At 35.3% G+C, this 17,346-nt stretch overlaps 2 protein-coding genes and 2 long non-coding RNA genes across 5 annotated transcripts; 3 read left to right on the forward strand and 1 right to left on the reverse strand.

Moving 5' to 3' along the window:
- Nucleotides 1-310: 310 nt before the first annotated feature.
- LOC147559575 (uncharacterized) lies at nucleotides 311-4,245 on the forward strand. Of its 2 annotated transcripts, none has more exons than XR_015234625.1 (3): nucleotides 311-652; nucleotides 2,691-3,689; nucleotides 3,789-4,245. It is a non-coding gene; the product is annotated as an uncharacterized LOC147559575 (long non-coding RNA). The 2 variants fall into 2 exon arrangements; XR_015234624.1 differs by having other exon boundaries at nucleotides 2,691-3,680.
- LOC147559576 (uncharacterized) lies at nucleotides 910-2,510 on the forward strand. Its single transcript, XM_086661473.1, has one exon. The coding sequence runs from the start codon at nucleotides 910-912 to the stop codon at nucleotides 2,128-2,130; it is 1,221 nt and encodes a 406-aa protein (XP_086517599.1). The 3' UTR covers nucleotides 2,131-2,510.
- A 32-nt stretch (nucleotides 4,246-4,277) lies between the features above and the next one.
- On the reverse strand, nucleotides 4,278-6,587 carry LOC147559577 (putative N-acetyltransferase HLS1). Its single transcript, XM_086661472.1, has 3 exons — nucleotides 6,252-6,587; nucleotides 5,952-6,085; nucleotides 4,278-5,546 (listed from the first exon to the last, which is right to left on the reverse strand). The coding sequence occupies exons 1-3, from the start codon at nucleotides 6,471-6,473 to the stop codon at nucleotides 4,655-4,657; spliced, it is 1,248 nt and encodes a 415-aa protein (XP_086517598.1). The 5' UTR covers nucleotides 6,474-6,587; the 3' UTR covers nucleotides 4,278-4,654.
- Nucleotides 4,564-8,618, forward strand: LOC147559578 (uncharacterized). Its single transcript, XR_015234623.1, has 2 exons — nucleotides 4,564-7,802; nucleotides 7,943-8,618. It is a non-coding gene; the product is annotated as an uncharacterized LOC147559578 (long non-coding RNA).
- The last annotated feature ends 8,728 nt before the right edge of the window (nucleotides 8,619-17,346 follow it).

The raw sequence follows: 17,346 nt of genomic DNA on the forward strand, positions 1-17,346 counted from the left end.
ACGGGCGCGGGCGTCCATGGTTCTCGTTGGGCTCGGGTGCCCGTGGGCGGGTTCGGGCTCATGGGCAAAATTCCCACCCCTCCAATGGCCCAACCCCTCTACTTAATATGTTACGTAAAAGAGTAAAAGAGAGGCGTTGGTTAAAACTGTTACAAAGATTTAACAGCGACATGCATTTGTTGTTACAAAAACCGTAGACCAGTTTCAGAGAAATAGACAACGTTTCTAACAAAACGTTGCCGTTTATAACGGGCGCGGGAAACATTCCCTCTCTAGAAAGAAGATTAGGGATTTAAACAGTGAAAAAACTAGGGTTTAATCATAGGAGAAATTAGGGTTTAAACGATGATGAACTGTGAAGAGATGGCTTGGTGTGGATACTACATCTTTCTGAAGAACGTGAAGTTGTGAACCACCACTTCATCTACTTTTCAAATTTCATCGTTTTCTTCATAATTTATTCTGATTCTTCAAACCCTCAAGCAATCAGAAGGCTAGAATGTGGGGAAAAGAAGATTAGAATCAAACATCTTCACAATACAAGCAAAGTCATAACAAATAAGGTAACAGTTTTTGTTTATATCTCTCAGAAATTTATCAGCCGGGAAAAAAAAATTGGGGCCAAATGAATCTGAACTTTATGAAAAAATAGGTGCGTGTTGCCTCCCTTCTCAGAATCAGATGCTTTTTCCCTTTTCTTTTCTTAATCTTACTCTATACATGTTAAAATTTTGATTATCTTTTTAGGGTTTATTGATTCGTTGCCGTTGATTGTTACTTTATGGATATTATAAATAAGAACTATAAGTTTAGGTTTTCATTCATTCATTCATTCTATGTTTGTTTGTTCTTCTTCTTTTTTATAAGTAGTTTTGAGAACTTAGGTGTAATTCTTGAATCCTCCCTATAATGGAGAATCAACAGCAACAACAACAACAACAGCCAAGTCGTCCTTGGTTTCGTTTAGCTTCTCAGGTTCGAATGGAACCCCCACCCCAGACTAGACCTCCACCTCCTGTTCGACCCACATTTGTTCCGGCACTTAGGCCTTCAATCGTTATACCTTCACAACCTCAACCTCGTCCTGCTCCACCAGCACCGGCTCAAACACCGTCGTTGGTAACATCTGAACCAATTACCGAACGCCGGGAAACCTCTTCATCTGTGCCACAGTCCCCGAAACAGCAAACTTTAGGACCCGTGTCTTCAGTTCCGACAACTCCATTACCCAGACAACTAAATTCATTGTCGGTGCCAACTACTCCAACACCTAGACCACCGATTTCCTCATCATTGCCTGTATCACCACCTCGTGTATCAGAGGAACCAGTGACGTTAACTGCGCCTATTCTGGCAAGAACGGTAGTGTCTCCACCCAAAATAGTGTCATCTTCGTTACCAACTTCTCCGATTCAAAGAGCCGCCACTCGTGATCCAAGCCCACCTGAATCTCCCAAAATCATTAAAGCTTCTTCAAGGACTCCACCTGCATCCCCCAAGATGAAGTCTTCGGCTCCTCCTCCTTCTCCACTTTCATTGCCTCCTTCCCAGCTAAAACCTGTACCTGAGCCTGAAAGTAAGAGTTTGGTGGCTGAACAAAAGAACGTGCTCGTCCAAGAGCGCATAGGAAGGATGGAAGAACCTCAAAGGAAGCGTGATGACGAAAAACCTAGTTTTGGCCAGAATGTGAAGAAGGAAAGCATTCGCCATAAGGAAAAGGAGAATCATAAGAAATCGGATGAGTCGCATCATGATGGTGGCATGAGGGTAATTACTATAGCAGGTGAGAACAAAGGGGCATACATGGAACTGGATTCTTCCATCAAGAAGCATAGCAACATTGGGAACCCTCATACTCTTTCCCATAATACCCGCAAAAACACTTCGCTAGCAAAAAATGATGGTAACGAGTCTGGTAGCAGCAGCAGTAGTAGCAGCGGCAGTGATGGTAAGTCGAAGAGGAAGGAGAATATGAAGACAAAACTACCAATGACTGCTTTTGTGAACAGCAACGTACAGAGTGTTAACAACTCTATTCTGTTCAACACCTCCTGCACTCATAGTGATCCGGGGGTTCACTTTGTGTTCTCAAGGAAGCCCATTTACCCACAAGACAAGGCAGATGCCTAAATCCTACAGCGACGAAGAAGTTGAAACGGTGAAACACTTCTGGGGCATCCTTTTCCTTAAAGAGTACAAAATAAATAAAAGACTTTGCCTATTAATATTGCTATGTCTTATATAGTCGTGTGTAGTTATCCTAAGAAACAACTTTGTGGTAGTCCATTATACTTTATAGAGCTTTATGCAGCTATGCTGAATCGCAACTTTGTGATAGTTATTTTTAGCGATTCATGTTAGTTGTCGTCTTTCCAGATAAACAACACAGCCACAGAAGAAATATTATGAATAAAGAAAGAATACATCTCAGATGATGATGATGGTGTACTCTTTATTGTACTTCAAATGTCAATGATGATTTTGCTATATGTGAAAAGCTGATATTTTTTTGTTTAGCATTTCATAATCACATAGACTGATGGACCTGCTGGATTTATCTCTTCATGTGTTGATAAATGAGAAGTGAACAACTAGAAATTGTATGAATTGGTTTGAGCTGATGCACTCTGACTGTGACTTTCGACTTTCTGCATTAAATTAACTGACAGGTCTGGTTTTGATTTGTTTAGGTTAGCTTTTTCATCAAGTCAAACGCGAACCTAATGAAAATTTCACACTTTTTACCCCATGACTATGCTTATTCAGACAACAATGGAGTAGATAGTTTAAGAAAAATTGGCATTGTTTTTTGGGAAGAGATTGATCAAAGAACCAAGAGTGGAGGGGCTTTTCCTGTAGTCAAGCAATTATTAATGTAGTCATAGAGAAGTTTGATGAGCGCATCAAACCATGTCTTGGCTCTTGAGATGATACAAGGGTATGACGCCTCCAAACCTATCAGGTTATGCACATTGGTAATGTATGCTCCGCCACACCTTAGTTTTTCATGAACAGGGCATGAGTCATTGTTTATATGGTAAAAAACAAGATCACGAAGATCCAAAGATGACCATGTCTTGGCTCTTGAGATGATACAAGGGTATGACGCCTCCAAAACTATCAGGTTATGCACATTGGTAATGTATGCTCCAGTGCAGCTCCACCACACCTTAATTTTTCATGAACAGGGAATGTTTATATGGTAAAAAGCAAGATCACGAAGATCCAAAGATGACTATGATGGAGCTCTAATGTTAAATGAAAATTAAATGATTCTCGGTATTACTGTCTAGCATTTGGTTGAATCACGAAAAGATGGAGATGGCAGAACTGCAATTTTGCAAAAAATACGTCATTAGCATCTAGCAAGTTGTTTGTTGACAAAATTCATGGAAAGTGCCCAAGGAGTGAAACAAAGTGGCATCACAAATGTGACTTACAGCAGCATGATGGAGTTTCTGGTCCCATCCATTCGATAATCTGAAGAAGAATAAAAATTATATGGTAGATGTCAAGAACCAGAATTAGACTGCCAGCTTTCTTGATTTCAGAAGATTCTTCACATTCTTGTGTTTAGGAATAATAGTATAATGAGTTCTAAAATTTTAGACTTTCAAGTTTCTCTAGTTCTTATATTCCTTTTGCTCAGCACATCAGGCGTTTTTGGTTGTGGAACTCAGGTCAGGAACGTGAACGCCTAAACAAGTTTGTCATACTCTTAGATTAAGTACTTCAGAGTTTTCGCTTATTATTACGTACTAATCTGTCTGCATAACTGCTTCCTATAGATAAAGTGAGACATCGAAGGATAAAAATCATGTTCAAGACAAATGGGCGAAAAATGCTTCAGACCACTTCAGCATAGGGCTCCTTTACACCACATTGAAGACAAAATTTATAGTGTGCAAATCTGTGTTGTGTATCGAACAGTCACTAACCACTTCTGGCCGACATTTTTGGCTGTTGGCTGTTGGCTGTGGCAAAGCGCTCATTTGGTATGAAAAGCTTTCCTCATTCAAAACCGCTATTTATTAAAGTTTATATGTAAGGTAGACTTTGCATTCTCTTTCCCTTTTACCTTTTCTTCGTGTCAACTTCTCAATGATATTCTTTTGCTGTTTGTATGATTTTTTTTTTCCTTTTACTTTTGAGATTTAACTTAAGATTCTAGAACTTGGGCTCTATTCTTTTTGCTGTACTTCATTATGCACACCGAATAAATCTTTATCATATCTCATGATTCTATAATTGTTTCTTTTGGTACAAAATTAATCAAGTTGACGAATAAGAGCATAATTGTATGCTGTTATTTTCTTCTAAAAACTTTTATGGAGTATGAGGATTACATGCTTTCGAAGACATTGAAAATGGAAGAATATATGATGGTCCACAGACTCTATAAAGATATTCTTCGTGCAATTCATAGGGTGGAAATATAACGTAATTATATTGTTGCCATGGTCGAGCCTACTCCGGAATCTTTCCCAGTCATGATGGAATTTATTGACGATGTTCCTTGCCAAGAAGTCTCATACAAAAGCAGGTGACTTTCCTTCAAAAAGCAACCCAGAGTGAGGAATTTGATGATAATTGACTAAAACTGTAAGGCTTGTTTATGAGATTTAACTAAGTAGTACTCATGAAATCTGTAACTCTAAAAATCTCTTGGATCAACAAACAAGTTTGTTATTGGTTGTCTCCTTGTCCAAGAATCATCCTCCTCATCATTTGTATAATCACTAGTTGATGATCCATTGAGTTTCTTCAAGTACCAAATATCATTGATGGATGAGGCAGAAGGTGGTACATGTTCTCTTAGAGGATCGTGAAACCCAAACTCTGTAATCATCAACTTGCAGTCCTTAACATTTCTACCCAAATTATTAGCAAACCACCATAGAGATTTCATCAACTCTCCAACTCTCTGACCTTCTCCATGAAACCCATACAGAAAAACATACCCAAATGGTCGTCGATCATGAACTAAGTCAACTAACAAATCAAAAATAGGTAATCTAAAACAATTGAAGCACTTCAGAGTATATTCATTAGTATTACTTCTCTGTTGAAATTTATAAGCATCACTAGTCTTATTCCAAATACTTAACATGGCCCAAGAACTTGGAGTTTTGCTGATGAATTCCTGATTATCATCATCTTTGTTGTCCTTTCCAAGACCCATCCAATTTTCATCCTTAAAAGATGACACCCACGTTCCTAGGCTCAGTTTATGGTTCAAGATTGCGTCAATATCCACAGGGAAAAACTCTTTCTTTCCAAGTCGATTCTTGTATAAAGAAATTGCTTGTACTATGCTCAACTTATGTATTTTGATTTTGCTAGACGATTGATCTTTCTTACGAGAATGAATTGGCTGCGTGAGTATGACTAGTGGGGTAAGCAACTTAACATAATTACATTTAAGCACAAAAAGGTTTGTTGATGCTACATTTTTCTCCTCAGCAGCTATGCAGATATATTGTGCACCATTTTGGGTTGCCCAAAGTTCGATACATGTAACTAGCCTCAACCCGATTCCATTACGTCTGGAGAAAGAAAGAAATAGATAAATAAGTACGGTACGAGCTTTCTTAAATTTATTTACGTCATATCTAGGAATAGAAATTATAAAAGCTCATCTTTCGTTTTATATAGTTGTCGAATATATGTTATGTTTTCACTATGTACTTGAAACTGTCTCTTTAGTTGCGTTCATTAAAACTCACAAGTTGCAGCCTGAACTTTACACCGTAATTTTTTTTATTTCAAAATGAAGTCTATGTTTAACTAGAAATGTTACTTGCTAACACCATGATAGTTATTTCCTAGCTTAGTCAATTTCCTTTAGTAAGAATTAAGTTTTTGTGTACTAGTTTTAACTTATACATATAATAATAAACTCTTGAACTTTCATTTTTAAGAACTTTTCACTGAGAGAGAGAGAGAGAAACCTGTGCTTAGGAGATACTCTAAGGCCCAGGAGGCAACCCATCTTTACATGTCTTCCTTCAAAAGCAGTCCCCACACACTTAATGCATCCTCGAACTACGCCGACAAGTTCCCCACTATCGACCATCTCTGCTACCTGTAACTCAGTGTCAAACATGTTAATGACCCATATTGATCGATATATGTTTCTACATCATCAACCCCTTGATTTTGTACTGTGTTAAAGATAAAAACACAAAAAAAAGAAGCTAAATAAATATGTGTCAGTAGTTTCTCTTGAATAACAAATTAACAATACATACCAACAAAGCATGAAAAGCATAGAACCTAATCCTACATAATGGGTCTACAAAATTTGTGAAGATATGGATATTGTTCATCCCTTTGCTAGTAGATGGTGATGATATCATTTCACATTCCCTCTCTAGCCTTTCCACCATTTCACTATCTCTTTCTTCATTGTATTCTCTGATAATGATTTTGTTGTTATTATCATTGTTGTCTATTGGGGCACTTCCCTCCATTTCTCGAGCTAATTTGTAATTTTGTATTAATAAACTCGAGATACATCCAACAATGAGTTAACCTTGCCTTCCGAGTACACTATTATACCCTTACTTCTCACCCCATTTGAAAAGAATGAACTTTTAATACCACCACTACTTATACATCAAGAGATAATATAATCGACAACATTGTGACAGTAAATTTGTGATGTAGAATGAGTCAGTACACAATAGAGAGTAATATGATAATATCTATGAAGAAGGCAACAATATCCACATCCGGTACTCCATAAAGATAAGAACGTGAGTGATTATTCATTCTTCAAGTAAATAATACTGCACAGAATTCAACACCCATCCGATCACTATATCATTTCTACCATGGCAGATACTTTCCTTTTTCAGTAATCAATTTTGTTGTTTATGCCTTGAAAGTTACTAATGCAATAGTTCCCACATTTATTTGTGGATTCATCTGAATGGAATTGATTAAAAGGGTTGTAGGTAGAAATAATCACCAGATCCCTCTCTGTTTTTGTTTCCTTGTTTTATTATGCACTACAAATGATCTCTACCTTGTCGAGCAAAATCTTTTTAATCATTTGGCATTGGTATTTTGGTTTTTGAGGTATTTTCTTACTATAAGAATGTTTTAACCGAACTACTTGAATTTATCTACATTATGAATATTTTCTTACATTTGCTCAAATTTAAAATGTCAGAACTCATTTTTTTCAAATTTGGGTTGTCCTCCATGATGTGAGCTAAACCCAAGGACAGTCGCCTTCTAAGCCACGTCGTCATCAACTTGTGGGGAGCCCTACTTGATGTCGTTTCAATTTTATTTTAGTTTCTATATCTAGTTTCACTGTCCTCGTATCAGAAAATAATTATATTCAGGACTGCTTGTTTTTAAATTTTTCACTACAGATTTAAGGCCATTTTCAGTACGCCCAACTGGAACGCGATTACGAGCGATAGCAATTATGTAATGTGACCCATTGTAATCGAAATTCCTTACTTTGCTGTTTGGTTTGGTGAGAAATAGGATTAGAAATTGATTTTGTTTGTAGACTATTTAATATATGATTCCAAGGGAATGGAAATAGCATACCCACCCACTCCCTGGGTTTAGAATTCCGCTGCAAATGTGATTTCTGATGCATTCTGGTGTGTACCATAAACATTTTGGAATGCGATTCCTGGTAATCACATTCCATTCTTGTATACCGACCATTGGCAGGAATTGTTATTTTATTCAAGTAAAGAAATCAAGAGGGTTTGTTTCTTTTATATATAGAAAGGATCAATGTCCACAGAGTAATGCCTTGGAAGAATCTCATCAAGGTAGGTTTACATGTATTAGTGTAAGTATGAAAATGATGTTTCTCTTGTCTTGATGATTGATAAAACCTCTGAAGAAGCTTCCTCCTATAAGTTTATATCATCAATCCAAGCCAAATTGCTAATCAACCTTTATGTTGCAGCCTTGCAGGATCATGAAGAATGATAGTACTAGGAGAGCACTACCTGCAGCATCTGCAAACTTCTCCATCCTGCCACAATTTGCACTCCACTTGTTTTATTCATTGGGTCTCATTCACCCTGGCTTGGGATTGTCAATTTAGAGAGAGAGAATGAGAGAGCATGTGAAGAGGGTCAGTGGGTCAATCAGTGGTACTACTGAGTTGGGTTAGTTGCCTTGTTTCAATCAAATGATCCCCCAGAGTTTTTCTTCAATATAGTGATGATCTTTGTCCTCTGATGATCAGCTTTAACATCCACATCTATGAGTAATCTATATGGTCCTGAGATATATGAAATGGAGAAAATTTGTGGGTATGAGAACCTGATAGATTTTCTAGTTATTACTTTTACTTAAAAGCTGCTTTGAACAGTAGTAGTTGCTCTTCAGTACAGTACCACTTGTGAGAAGAGAATTCCAAGTACAATTTTCTTCGGAAATATAATTACGATAGGTTTCCGGAGAAACGGGCCGAATCCAGGCTGGATTGGCTGCCTCCGTTCATCCCATTTTCTTTCCCGGTGACTTATTATTATGTAAGAAATATTGTAAAAAGCAAAGATGATGGTGTTAGGGTTGGGGTTGGGGTTGGGTGTCAAAAGTGAAGACATCGTTGATAATTGTACAAACTTGAGAAAGTACAGATGTCATCTGAGTCGAAGATAACTTGTCTCCATAGGTGGTGCATTGTGACCGTCCTGCATCACTTGGGAGAGTGCGAGACTAAATTCAAGCTTAATAAGTAACGAAATCTTTTGCATAGGCTCATGGAGCTTTCACCAGGCCAAAAACAAACCTTGTATCCGTTTAGCTTGGAATTGTGTCAAAGTGGAGACATTAACCATAACCACCATACATAAATACATAATAACTCCATAAATTTTTGGACTTCCATTTTGACCCCTAGATTATATTCAATTCTCTAGTAGTGTCCTAATATTTTTTTTTTCTTTAATTTTTCTTATACTTCATCTTCTTTCCTATTTCTTTCACTCTCCCCCCCATTGACCCACCTTCAACTACTAGATCCAAATATGTCAAATTACCCAAGATGTTGCATAACAATATTGGTGTGCTACTATGTTACAGATATTAAGTCTGTACATCTAGTCATCTACACACTTAGTGCATCTCCAACCTGTGTCCGACTGAAGTCTCCCAACATGATCGTTGGAGACTCCCAACGGTCATCTTAAGATTGATCCTAATCGTTGGATTCTAGGATCTTCTTCAATTTCTTTTTTTTTGTTTTTTTTTTTTAATGTAATTAGTTTTATTCTTCTTCTTTTTTTTTTTTTAACTCGGTAAGCTGAGTAAGAGAACAACCCAAAACAGAAAAGACAGAAAGAAAACAAAAACTAAAAGAATCATAATTCACTAATAAAAGTTACAATCAGCTTTAACCCCACCCTTTCCTCAATCGAACTGTCCCTCTTCTATCCATATCAATAGTATTTATTAACTAAAGAGGAAGTTGTTGTATACTCAGCACAGTTTCTCCTTCTCTCACCTTAATCTTTGCTAGGTAGTCCGTTGCTTGGTTCAATTCCCGATACACATGCGTCACCTTCACACTTCTCAAGCTCCCCTTTAGGTGTTTAACTCTCTTCAAGTGTCTTCTTGCTAAGTGTCATTCTTTTTAACTTTAGTTAGTTTTTTTTTTCTTTTTTTTAAACTTTAACAAAAGGCCGCGACTTTGGGGAATACATAATAATCTCCGGGGAATAAATTCTCTAGAGAATTTATATTTTTTTGTATATTCTCGGGGGAATATTTTATTTTAGTCCAAAAAATCACTTGATCAGACATTGCTCCGATCTTCATCTTTTTTATACCTTCACCGCAACAACTTTCCACCACAACCATTCCGACCGCCATTGCCACCTCTTCCCTTTCCTCTCTTCTCTTCTCTAACTCACTGTTGCCCTCTCTCTTGTTGCTTTCGTTCTCTCTCTCGCATCTTCCTCTCTCTCTCTCTAACTCACCTTCACCACCGCCATTCCGACCACTTTTGCCACCTCTTATCTAAATCATGATTTTGGTGTTTGAATTTTAGCAGGAACAACTATGGAATACTAGTATTTCATGTATTAATATTCAAGTATCAGATTGACCGTGCATCATGTGTTAATATTCAAGTAGGTGAAGTGAACTCAGAGAGATGGGGAAAGAACAGATGAAAAAATAATACCAGAAGTCAAGTATGAGCATGAAATTTCTTAATCTAGAGAAATCCGACTTAAAATTTCTGTCTGATTTTCGTGTTTTAGAATGGAGAAAGATTTCTCTCTCAAAGGGCACCATGAAATCACTTGGTCTATCAGACTGGGGAAGCTTGATCTTTTGATAAAGTGGTTTACTTTAAATTGTAACAACACTCACAATACATATGCTTCCTGCTAATTAATTTAGTGAGATGTGGTTTATTTTTACCCATATTGTGAGTGAAGAGTTGGATCTAAAACCTCACAAAGTAAAGTCGCATAAGATATCAAAGATTATATGTGGTGACAAGGATGCCAAAGTTTATGAACAGGAAGACGACCATGGTGGGTTTGATTCAGTTTCAACTAAGAACATAAACACATCATGATGAGAGAGAGAATGAAGATTAGGGGGCAATGTTTGATCAAGTAAATATCTGGACTAAAAAAGAAATACGTCCCTAAGTCAATATTTATTGAATAAATTCTTTATTCCCTTGAGAATTTTTTTTATTCCCCAAAGTCGCGGCCTAACAAAAACCCACACATTAATAATCAAAATACATCCCACAAACGTGTCGGTCTACGAATAATTTCTCAACGAGTCCATGGGTATATAGACCAAAATTAATTTGATAATAGGTCTATAGACCATTCTTCTTAGATTATGGATTTTTGGTCCTTTTACAAGAAGGGTATAAAGTATGGCTAATTTATTGGGTAATACCAAATGTATCCCAAATCAAAAAACCCCGGGTTTTTTGAATTTACGAGAGTTTTAGGAAACTTTCCCAAAACCGTGGGCGTGATTTGTGGGGGATCTTTATTCAGCCGAAACAGATTGGATACCAATCTTCATAAAGACACTTTCTCTCTCTAAACCTACTTCATTTGGGATTTCAATCGGTTTAATGTACCTTGATTTTAGGATAAATTTAGGAAAAAACGGTTAGATTCTCACGAAAATTTCTCTCTCTTCTATAATCTGTTTAGAAACAAAATCTAAACTTTCCCAAATCAATTTTCTCTCTCTTCTTTACAGATTTAATATGGAGATTTATTAGCCAAAAATATGGAGATTTATTAGAAAAAAAAAAGATAGAAACAAATCATAATTTCTCTCTCCTCTAAACAGATTTGGAAATCAAATTTTCTCTTTCCTATTATCTGAATCAATCTAGGATCAATTTAGCGTGATTTGGGGGTTAATATACAAAACATATATATCACTTTCTCTCACTTAACTTTCAGTTTTGGAAATAGTATATTTTTCTGGGAACATTAAAGCAGCATTTGTTTTCGTTTTTACTCATACATAAATACAAATCGAATACAAATTATGAAACAAATACGTAAATTATGTATTATTTATGACGAATAAACCATCATTAGTCAAGTATACAACGTAATTTATCAAATGTATTTGGGTCTTGTTCAGTAAATTACACATACTTTCTAATTACATAACACATAATTTCTTTTACATTACACATCGTTTACATTCTGTTACCAAAAAATCGTTTACACTATATTGTCGAAGAGCATATGTAGTCTTGAGCAGGACAAACAACATTTACACTATATTGTCGAAGAGCATATCCAAATGATTTTGCACCACCAGGAAACAAATGACCAACTTCAGTAGCAAATTCCATAAGTAACAACAAAACTGCAAAAAGAAAACATATACATTTGTTAACAAAACAAACAATTTACTAGAAACGACATGTATAATGGAATAAATTATGCATACTATTTGTTAAACTTCATAATGTGTTAGAAGACAAACATAACGTTAGTTCGAATCACAAGGTCACTGTTATGTGAAAAAATATGTATAATGTGCAATAAATTACATATAATTTTTGGAACATTTATTGTACTATAAACGGCAACTGTTTTGTGAAAAAAGTACGCGTAAAGTACATGTACTTTATATCCAGAGAAAACAATGAATTTGAATATACCGCAAATCTGAGTCCGTCAGTGAAGATGAATCTGATCTGAAAAAAACTTCAGTAATGATTAAACGAAAATCTTAAGATACATACCACGAAAATTGAAAGATATAGAACATACCTAGATTCAATAAAACATTAAATATGATATAAAGATCAAAGATTTCATTATTGATATTAAAATTTTAGAGAGAGAGAGAGAAGTTTAGACTTCCATTTCAGATCTATCAAAGATGGAAATATATATTATGAGAAAGATCTACAATTGAATCGTTTTTTCAGAAATAATACATAACAATTTGATACAGTTTAAAAAATTAATTATTAGATCTTAAAAATGAATATAAATACAAAACAGTAATATCAAATACATGAAAACAAAAACGAAATCTTACAAATGAATGTTCTCATTATGATTTTAGCAAAAATAATTACCTTCAAGAATTGATCTTCGATAAGTTTAATGGAGATGAATGTAGAGTTCTGATGTTAATAGTGGTTAAACAACTAGGTTAATGTTCTTGAAAATGAGATATACTATATTACGGTTACATATTAGATTTGTTAATATTTCTTTCATTATAATTCTGATTGGAGAGAGAAAGATGAAGACAATTAAGGAAATGATATATACATGATTATTTTGGCAAAAACGGTTACAAAATATATGGAAAGGTTATAATAGGTATTAATAAGGATTAAATATTATAGAGATTTGATATTTCTCTCGAGATGAATACAAATGGACTAGATCTCTTTTATGATAATTAATTTGGTTTTTAAATCCTTTTTAGGATTATAGAGGATTAAATCTCCTATTAGGACCCTATTTTTGGTCTATAGACTCAAAAATTATTTCTCAACCGTGAAAAAAGAATATTATTTCGAAAATAGTTCAAACACGTGTTTCGTACATACACAAAATCACATATTTCGCACACTCACAAAAAGTTCACACACGTTTATCACATGCACAAATTTTAGACTAAAAAAGAGATTGAGATTGAAGTTGAGATTTTTAGGGTGAACAGGGATTAGAGATGTTCTTACCCTGATAATCCCATTTCAAGATTGTTTGGAAAATCTGTAGTAAACAAGACACATAGGCTCGACGGCTCGACACCTGTGACCTGTCCCTGTAATAACTTGGATCACGTAGAATTTGAAAATACAAAAAAACAAGTGCTACAATCCAACAATAATTAGGAGTGAGTGAGTGGTAAAGAAGTCGGACATTTGATGAAGAAAAAGTTGTAAAGATTAGAAGAACAAGATGATCCAGAAACTTTTATTTCCATTAATGGGTAGATGTGAGTGGATGTTGTGAATCAGAAAGGAGATGGTAATGATATATCACATCAAATAGAACCAATCTTCTTTCTCTCTCATTTTGAATGTTTCGATAAATCCAACAATAACATTAAATTTTGAAACCACGTGCTCCACTTTCTATCTCACGTGATGACAATGCATTTACAGCAACATAGAAGACAGGTTGTAAGATGAGAAAGTAGAGAGAGAATAACCGTTTTTTTGAGCGAGAGAAGAGAACTAGATCTTGTTGTTTTTCAGACGAGGGATTATTCTTCTTCCGGATTTTCCTCTTTTTAGTTTATATATCTATAATAAGAAAATCTGAAGTAGACAGAGAAGAAGATGAAGACTCCATTAACAACAATTCCATCATCGGGTGGTTTCGTCACGGCATAAAGACGGTTTTGAAGAAGATTCAAAGACGGATTTGATGAGAGTTTCTCACTCTAAAAACGGATCCACTGACGGTTTTTGAAGTTTTCATAGTCGATCTATACATGGTTGTGATTCGTGGAGAAGAGAAGATGGATTTCGAATATGGTTCGTACATGAAAAACAACGAAAATCTAGATTACAAGAATTAAATTAAACGACGGGAATTGACTAAGTTATCTCTTCATTGGATTGCTATTAATACTAGTATTATCATAGTACTACTTTTAATTTTCAATTTTATTTGTATTATGAATTCTATTTTGTCAGACGTTTAGGGTCTTTTTTTTCTCAGATCTTCCGGATCTCCTTTTGTCGGCCTTTAGGGTATTTTCTTTGAGTCAGTGTCGTGTCAATTTATTTCCCTTCATGATGCACTTTGCATTCGAAAGACCTATGAACTTATCTTATGTAACTCTCATGAAGTTTTCAGATGAGAGGAATAACAATTATCTACCATGTAACTTTGTGATTGTTATCACTAATGAATGAAAGTATGGTTTTGCTAAAAAAAAAAAAAAAAGACAGGTTGTCCTCTCTTTGTGAATTTTGTGTTAATATTAAGAACTAGGAATTTTTATTGTTGTGGGACTATTAAGAATCATTTTATCCGTATCAGATAAAAAAAAAGGGAATTTGGCCAAAACTCCCTAAGAAATTATGACTTTGGTTAAAAAGGATTCATCAAAGTATTTTAGGCTTCACCTCCCTGATGGCAATTATGTAATTTTCAATTTCAGTAAAATGACCAACCTAACCCTAGTCTAAGAAAATACCTTGCAAACACTTTGCACTGCCTTGCAAACACCTTGCACTGCCTTGCAAAGCCTTGCAAACACCTTGCAGAGCCTTGCAAACACCTTACATGGTTTTTGCAAACACCTTGGATAGCCTTGCAAATAAATTGCAAAGCCTTGCGAACACCTTGCAGAGCCTTGCAAAAACTTTGCAGAGCCTTGCGAACACCTTGCATGACTTTTGCAAATACCTTGCACAACCTTGCGAACACCTTGCAGAGCCTTGCAAAGCTTTGCAAATACCTTGCAGAGCCTTGCAAAGCTTTGCAAATACTTTGCAGAGCCTTGCAAACACCTTGCAGAGCCTTGCAAAGCTTTGCAAATACCTTGTAGAGCCTTGCAAACACCTTGCAGAGCCTTGCAAACACCTTGCAGTGCCATGCAAATGGTTTGCAAATTAGTTTTTGAATTGATTTAACATGAATTTGTTACAAATTATTATATTTTGTCTAATAGAATGTTGTATCGAAAAACTAGCTAAAACCCCTACAAATTCATAATAGTCATTTTATAAGCTCTAGCACCATCATTTTACATTTCTTCGAAAAACTTCCAAAGCTTTCATGAAATTCTCAATTTGAACATAAATACCAATTATGATTGTCCAAGAAAAAATATTTCTCATAGGCATTTCATCTAACAACTTTATAGCTATTTCAACCAATCTAAGTCTTGTATAACCAACTAACGTTGCATTCCAAGCAACAACATCTCTTTCAAGCATTTTATCAAACACATTGCTTGCATCAACTATACTTTCACAACTTCCATATAAATCTAACAAATAAGTTTGAACATAAACATCAAAACTAACAAATTGTCATCCATCATTCATAACTCAATGAAAATAAAGCAATGAAGAAGTTGAATTATACCTTGAAACACTATCAATTTCTCCTTCCACTGAAAGTATATAAAACTTTCTCTCTCTAGAATTTAGAACCAAAAACTAAATCAAACCCCTTAAAAGTCTCTTCAAACAACAAGCAAATAGGTTAAATCACCAAAACCTAAAAACATCAACCTATCTTATAGCCAAAATCGATTCAAACCCCAGAAATTCTAATCGGCGTCGACAATCCAACTCGGTTCGGTCATGAGAAAAACTCAAATTTTTGATTTATTAGTTAGATTATTACTAGGTATTTCTAATTGAATGAAGGGTATTTTTGACTCTTAAAAAGTTGGTGCCTTTAAAAATGTCCTTCAAGCCTATTTTTATAACTTACTTGGGGCCTAGCTAGTTAAAAAGATGGGTTGTCTTTTTAACAAAAAAATACTAGATTCCTGTAAAAAAAATTCTATTATTATGGCACGAAAAACCATTGTTATAAAAAAAATTGTACATTTTGACAAACTTTTTGTGCCAAAATCTTTTTCTTCTCATTTTGAGTCACCACATTGGCACTTCTTTATTGTCTCTCTCTTTATCGATTTCTGCGAAGTGTACCCGTTTTACCGAAACAGATAGAGAACGAGATGGAGAGAGAGAGGAAAGCTAAATGGAGGTAGTGTGGGAGGAGAGAAAAGGAAAAGAACTAGTAGTGGTGGACGAGGGGGGCAGTCAGAGCACGAGAGAGAATGGTTAGAAGAAAAAATACTAAAGGTCGTGGACAATGTCTGTTTGTCGACAACCCTTATCGACATGGAGAACAAATGGTGGTAGGAGTTTGGGAGGAAAAAAAGGAATGGCGACAAATATTTCCACCCTGGAATTTGCATGCAAATTTTTGTTTTTGTTATTCCAAAATGGCGGCCTTCGTAAAACTGTTCTAACTGATTAAGTTAAATTTAGAATTCCGTACTAGTAAGTCTAAATATTTCAAACTGCTGACCATCTAGAGATTATCTTTATACATTTTTAATAGAGTATCTCTACATAGACATGGAGCAAATCCTAAGCGATTATTTAGAAATCTAATTTTCACACTTAACACTTACGATTTTTAAAGTTTTTCTTGTTTAAAGCTTTTCTTGAGTCTTGCGTTGGAGATACTCTAAACTTGGCATGTTCAGCCAAACAAGAGAATGTTAAGATTGTGATCGAGTGCCAATAACCCTTGGCTCAAGTGGTAAGAGGTAAGTCTTCAAACTTAAAGGTCAAGGGTTCGAGGCACACGCTTACCAATTCAAAAAAAAAAAAGATTGTGATCGAGCATTTCTAACTATTAACATTTAGAGATGACTTGGATAGTAAACAAGAAAACTTACGACTAGAATTGAACAGTTCATACCTACTAAGCTACTAACAACACATGAAGTAACAATCCAGTTAGTAAACAAATAAGTTTACCCTAACTCAGTCAATATTGAGATGCTCTGAACTATACATCAAATCATCATGAAGTAACTACAGCTTTTGCTCAGCCAATAACAAGATGTCATTTCATATAAATCAAACTTAACAGTAAGATCTAATCAACCGAAAAATGTCCCCTCTTGTTTCAAATTGATGTGGTTAATGTCCCCTCTGGTCACAAATTGGTGAAGTTGAGGGGGCCGGCCAAGAATGATGAATGTATATTTATTTGCAAACTCTTGAGAGCCTGAGTTGATTGATGTTGTTGCCGACACATTTGTTACTGTTTTTTACATTTGATCATTTCAAACAAAATTGTCATATACTTTATTATTGAGTATAAGTAGAATCCATAACCAATA

This window comes from Eschscholzia californica, unplaced genomic scaffold (genome assembly GCF_041429995.1).
Source record: "Eschscholzia californica isolate CP2 unplaced genomic scaffold, dmEscCali1.0.p SCAF_2, whole genome shotgun sequence".
NCBI classification, from domain to species: Eukaryota; Viridiplantae; Streptophyta; class Magnoliopsida; order Ranunculales; family Papaveraceae; genus Eschscholzia; species Eschscholzia californica.

Excerpts from the sequence above, each read along its gene's own strand:
- LOC147559576 (XM_086661473.1), top strand. The coding sequence starts at position 910 with ATGGAGAATCAACAGCAACAACAACAACAACAGCCAAGTCGTCCTTGG.
- LOC147559577 (XM_086661472.1), bottom strand. The coding sequence starts at position 6,473 with ATGGAGGGAAGTGCCCCAATAGACAACAATGATAATAACAACAAAATC. Across the intron at positions 6,086-6,251 it reads ATGCTTTTCATGCTTTGTTG|GTAGCAGAGATGGTCGATAG; the intron begins GTATGTATTGTT and ends ACTGAGTTACAG. Across the intron at positions 5,547-5,951 it reads AGAGTATCTCCTAAGCACAG|ACGTAATGGAATCGGGTTGA; the intron begins GTTTCTCTCTCT and ends TTCTTTCTCCAG.